General features: G+C 47.7%; 1 protein-coding gene across 1 annotated transcript in view; it reads right to left on the minus strand.

Annotated features, from left to right (window-relative positions):
- Nucleotides 1-5,795, minus strand: part of LOC122196645 (uncharacterized) — a 29,037-nt gene extending 23,242 nt beyond the window's left edge. The window contains exon 1 of the mRNA XM_052769038.1: nucleotides 5,194-5,795. Coding sequence (XP_052624998.1) covers nucleotides 5,194-5,795 — 602 coding nt within the window. The remainder of the gene's footprint in view (nucleotides 1-5,193) is intronic.
- Nucleotides 5,796-6,000: the final 205 nt, after the last annotated feature.

Below are 6,000 nucleotides of genomic sequence, written 5' to 3' on the forward strand. Positions count from 1 at the left end.
TACACCGAACCCCATACAGATAGTGATGCCAAATTTTGAGGGCGAAAACCACTGCCCCCAACTCTAGATCATGGGTGGGATACCTCTTCTCATGAGGCTTCAGCTGCCTCGATGCGTATGCAATCACATGCCCTCTCTGCATCAGCACCGCTCCCAACCCCAAGATCGATGCATCACAGTATATCACAAAGTCCTCCACCCCCTCCGGGAGGGCTAACACCGGGGCTTCGCATAACCTTTGGCGAAGCGTCTCAAAGGAGGCCTGCTGCTCGGGGCCCCATGAAAAAGCGACACCCTTTCGGGTCAACCTGGTGAGTGGCACTGCGATCTTGGAGAAATCCTTGATAAATCTCCGATAATAACCTGCCAACCCTAAGAAACTCCTGATCTCGGAGGGTGACCTCGGCACCTCCCAACTCATCACTGCCTCAACTTTGGCCAGGTCGACCAATATCCCTTTCTGATTAACGAGATACCCTAGGAACTGGACCTCTTGCAACCAAAAATCACACTTGGAGAATTTGGCATAAAGCCTCTCCGATCTCAGAACTCCGAGGATCTCCCTCAAATGCTCCTCATGCTGCTTTCTAGATCTCGAATATAACAAAATGTCGTCGATGAATACAATCACCGACCGATCCAACATCGGCCTGTACACTCGGTTCATGAGATCCATGAACACTGCCGGGGCATTGGTGAGCCCGAAAGGAATCACCACAAACTCGTAATGCCCATAACACGTCCTGAACGTTGTCTTCCGGATGTCCTCATCTCGCACCCTCACCTGATGATATCCAGATCTCAAATCGATCTTGGAGAACCAAGATGCTCCCTGTAACTGGTCGAACAAATCGTCGATCCTCGGCAACGGGTAACGGTTCTTGACCGTCAGCTTGTTCAACTCCTGGTAATCAATGCACATCCGATGTGAACCATCCTTCTTCTTGACAAAAAGGATAGGCGCTCCCCACGATGAGCTGCTCGGCCGAATAAACCTCTTTCCCAGCAGCTCTTGAAGCTGCGAGGATAACTCTTGCATCTCTAGAGGTGCAAGGCGATAAGACACCTTGGCGATAGGCGCGGCCCCCATAACCAAATCGATACTGAACTCCATTTGCCTCACGGGAGGCACACCCGGTAACTCCTCTGGAAATACATCCGGGAACTCACGCACTATCGAAACTTCCTCAACTGACCTCGGACTCTCTGAATCAACCCGCGTATCCATCACATACGCCACAAAGCCCTTACAGCCCTGCTGTAGACACTGCCTCACCCTAGCGGCCGAACAAAACGTTGACCCAGAACGTGTACCCTCGCCGTACACCGTAAGAACTCCCCCACTAGGATCTCGTATGGTTACCAGCTGCCGCTCGCAGTCGATAACTGCACCGAATCTGCTCAACCATTCCATTCCCACAATGACACAGACATCACCCATCGCAATAGGAACCAAATCAATCGGGAACTCAACACCGAAAATCTCGAATACGCACCCACGGATAACCTCCGTGGCATATATCACCCTCTCGTCAGCTATGGAAACTCTCAGAGGCCGACTCAACGCCTCATGACTAACACTGATATGCTGACTAAAAGCCAAAGATACAAAAGACCGACTCGCACCCGATTCAAATAACACCAAGGCAGGTACATAATTCACAAGAAAAGTACCTACGCATAACATAATATAAGCATAATATCTCAACATCAAAATAAATACACGAAAGAATACATAACAGCCACGACATCGGGCGCTGTGCGGACCTCCTCCGCGGTCAACTGAAAGGCTCTCCCTCGTGCCCTCGGCGCCTCGGCCTTCACTGGCCGACTCTCGGTAGCTCTGATGGCGGTAGGGGCAGATCCCTGAGGTGCTCCCTGAGCTGATCCCCGCAACTGCGGACACTCTGCCTTCCGGTGTCCGGTCTGGTTGCAGTGGAAACACACTGTAAACCCCTTGGGGCAGTCCTTGGTCATATGCCCCTCCTTGCCACACTTGTAGCAAGATCCATCTCTACAAACTCCATCATGACCCTTGTCGTACTTCCCAAAAGTACGGCCCTTCTGGCTCCCTGATTTGGGATCAGCGGGCTTGGCCCGCTTGGCTGCCGGCTGGGACTGTGTCGGTCGCCGATCCCTCCCCTGAGACTCCGCCTCTTCCCTAGCCTGAGTCTCTAGCTCAATCTCCCTCTTCCGGGCATTTGCCTGAAGCTCGACAAATGTCCGGTACGAGGAGTTCGCCACGAACTCCCAAATGTCTCGCCTCAAGATACTCAAATATCGGCTCATGCGTGCCTACTCAGTGGACACGTGCTCAGGGCAGAACATCGCCCTCTCGTGGAACATCCTGGTAATCACCGTAACAGACTCAGTACCCTGCTTGAGGGTCAGAAACTCCTGGGCCAAACGCTCCCTCTCCACCTGGGGAACGTACTCACCTCGGAACATGGCAGTGAACCTTTCCCAGGTCACTACCGCAAGCGCAGCAGGCGTAAGGTGCGCCGTCACAAACTTCCACCAGTCCTTCGCTCCCAAGCGAAGCTGGTTCAGCGCGAACCGAACTCTCAAATGCTCTGGAGATGAGCAAGTGAAGAAACACCCCTCTATGTCTGAAATCCATCTCATAGCCACCACCGGGGCCTGGGTCCCATCAAACTCCGGCGGTTTTGTGTTGCTGAACTCTCGGAACAGCAACGCATCACCACCCTGTGGCCTCGCGGCAGCAATAGCTGCGGTGGCCGCTGCAACAGCGGCCTCAGAAAGAGCAGCATAATGCTCGTCAAAAGTCTCAATCAACGTGGTCTTAATAGACCCGAACATCTCTGGTATCTCTGTCCTGATGGCCGCAGCCACCTCCTCATGGATGATCCGGCGGATCTCCTCATCACTGGCCCCACTGCTCTCAGGCATAAGACGTGTCCTCACCATGATCTACCTCTGAAATACAACATACGATAAATTAGAATCCATTCGAGCATACCCACACTCGACAACTCATCCCTCCTTGATCCTTAGCATTCCAAAGATTCTTACTTGGGCTGTACACCGCCCCGGTGCTTTCAGTAGTACGGGCCCAATAGTATTGTCCGCACCGTATCAGAATACACCCCAAGTCCTCCTCTTCGGATCCCAAGTTCCAAGTACTCTATTATGCATAATCCACTCTTTAACAGATCTCTCATAAGCTCCTCGCTGCTACTTACTCACTCTCAAACATCTCATAACAGCTCACCTCTCCCTAGGCTAAGGCATCACAAATCAAGCCACTCTAGTCCTAATAGGAATACCTAGCCTACTCTAGCATGAGAATACATCATATCAATATCATAACACATAACATGAGGGTATCTTGGGAAATCACCGTTCGGGCGCGGACTGATCGTACACACAACTCTGCTCTGTGTTTTTCCAAAATTCTTTTACTCCTTTTGAAAATACTTCTCAAATCCTCAGTTTGAGTTCAAATACGCCCGAAGGTGTACTCGAATCCCTCAAACCAAGGCTCTGATACCAACTTGTAACACCGTAAATTTCAAAACAATTTTTCGCATTTTATAAAAGCATAATTCATTTAATATTCATAAAAACATCAATGTTTGAAACTCAATCCATGACATATAAAAATCCCAAGATCTCATAACATAAAAATCCCTTGTGTGTACTGATCAAGCCGGCGCCTTCCCACGGTCATCACTAGTACCTGAAACAAATAACACCAAACACTGTAAGCACAAAGCTTAGTGAGTTCCCCAAAATACCACACATAGCACATATTAGCCACTCGAGGCTATAACTCTGTGGGTCCTTGGACCCTACTCTGTGAACCCTCTGGTTCTAACTCTGTGAACCTTCCGGTTCCAACTCTATAAACATGCACAACATAAATCACATAGAAATAATGCAGTACAACACAGAACATACATATAGCATACAAATACTCTGTCACATAATTCTGATTATCTACTCAAGGTAAAGTATAGTGAGAAGACTCACCTCGCGTATCTCGATAACTCGCAAATCCCTGAAATCACTCGTGCTCGATCCCCCAAGCTATAGTCCTCCTATAACACAATATAACTCTAATTAACACTTTCACCAGTAAGGTTGACTAACCCTATCAAGTCAACACTGGCCAACTCTGGTCAATGGTCAACGGTCAACTTTGACCGGACTCGGCGAGTGCACTAGAGTGACTCGACGAGTCTATACGTGTTCACTGACTCCCTTGGATCCTCTCTTGACACGTCGAGTACTTCCCTAACTCGACAAGTTCCACCTGGCATGAATCGCGGGGCCACCACGACTCAACTCGCCGAGTCTCAAGAACAACTCGGCGAGTTCCGGCTTGACTCAGCCCCCCTGACTCTCTCTGACTCACTGGGTCATCCCCCAACCCGACGAGTCTACTCACTGAACAATTTATGTGAAACCCAAACCCTACTCGCTGAGTCTCAAGAACAACTTGGCGAGTTCATGCCATGCACAAACTCTATTGACCTCCTGAGGTCAGATCTGTTTCCCCAAACCATAGATCTGGCCTTCCCAACCATGAATGTCATGTAAAGTTTGAAACTTGATGCTTGTATAACCACAACAAGGCATCAAAAGGAGATTTGGTCCCAAAAATGACAACCTAAGTCTAATAACCCCATACTAACCCAAAAAGCTCCAAGGGTTAAGGTCTTTGGACCTCTTTGAGTCCAGATCCAAGGCACAAACTCGAAGAGGAACCATTTGCTCCACATAATCAATCTCCAAAGGGGTTAGAAAACCCTAACTCTAAAGATCAACCCTAAAACTGAAGGAGGTTCGAACTATTACCTCAAAATGAAGCCTCTGGACTCTGGATCTGCTTGAATCTCACCTCCTCCTTGCTCTTGTCACCCTCTTCTTGCTAAACAAAGGATACAAAGATCCAAAAGTGACTTCTTCTCTCTCAAAGCGATTTAGCTCTCTTAGGGTTCTCTCAAGGGACTGGTAGCCGCAATGGGAGGCTATAAGTGCCCTTAAATAGGCTCCAAACCCGAGGAATTAGGGTTTCATTAAATAACGTGGACTCGTCGAGTCCACTTTTGGACTCGCCGAGTCCAGACGCGAACCCGCGTCCATAACCGCGATCATACTCGGCGAGTTTGGGCTCCAACTCGCCGAGTCTCCTCACAAATCACCAAAAATACAAGAATAAAATAATACCTGGGAATTCGGGATGTTACACCTGGTAAGCCATGCTTAGCTTCATGAGCGACATACAACTGTTCGATATCATTTCTAGTTGGATGTCGCAAGTATATGTCACCATAAAGCTCTATGACATACTCATAAAAAAGATAAGTACATTCTCGCCCAGTCCTCTCAGACATTTTCAGATACTCATCTGACGCGTTTGCGGCTATGCCGTAAGCCAATTGTCTAAGGGCTGCTGTGAATTTTTGTATTGTACTAAAACCACGTTTACCTCTTGCATCCCATCTCAATTGGAAAAACTCATAATTGTTTTCCAAATCTCTAACTATACGTAAATATAAATTTCTACTAATACGGAGTCGGTCTTCAAATTTTGATAGGTCGTACAAACTATCAGGGGCAAAGTAATCACATACCAAAAACTCGTGTGCCGCCATACGATCCCAAACTATGGAAATTGTATGCCTCTTCTCGATTTTTGAACTTTCGCCTCTTTGTTGCACCCTTTTGCGTGTCGCAGACAACAACATGTGCAACACCAAGTCATCTTCATCAGAGCTACCATCATCATCAGATGAAGAAGAAGAAATCGAATCCGCAAAGTTATTCATATCTATGGTTGAAATTGTGTTTGAAAAATGGAATACAAATATGTTTGTGATGTGAATGGAAGTGTGTTTGTTTATATGTTGTGTATGTATTTATATATGTGTCAAGTTTGATTTGATTTTTTTGATGTTTGTAACGGTTAAAGAAAGGCAAAAAGGAATGGTCGAAAATGCTGCACCAATCACGTTCGTCGTCTTCACCCGTAGC

This window comes from Lactuca sativa, chromosome 2, assembly GCF_002870075.4.
Source record: "Lactuca sativa cultivar Salinas chromosome 2, Lsat_Salinas_v11, whole genome shotgun sequence".
In the NCBI taxonomy this organism is placed as follows: domain Eukaryota; kingdom Viridiplantae; phylum Streptophyta; class Magnoliopsida; order Asterales; family Asteraceae; genus Lactuca; species Lactuca sativa.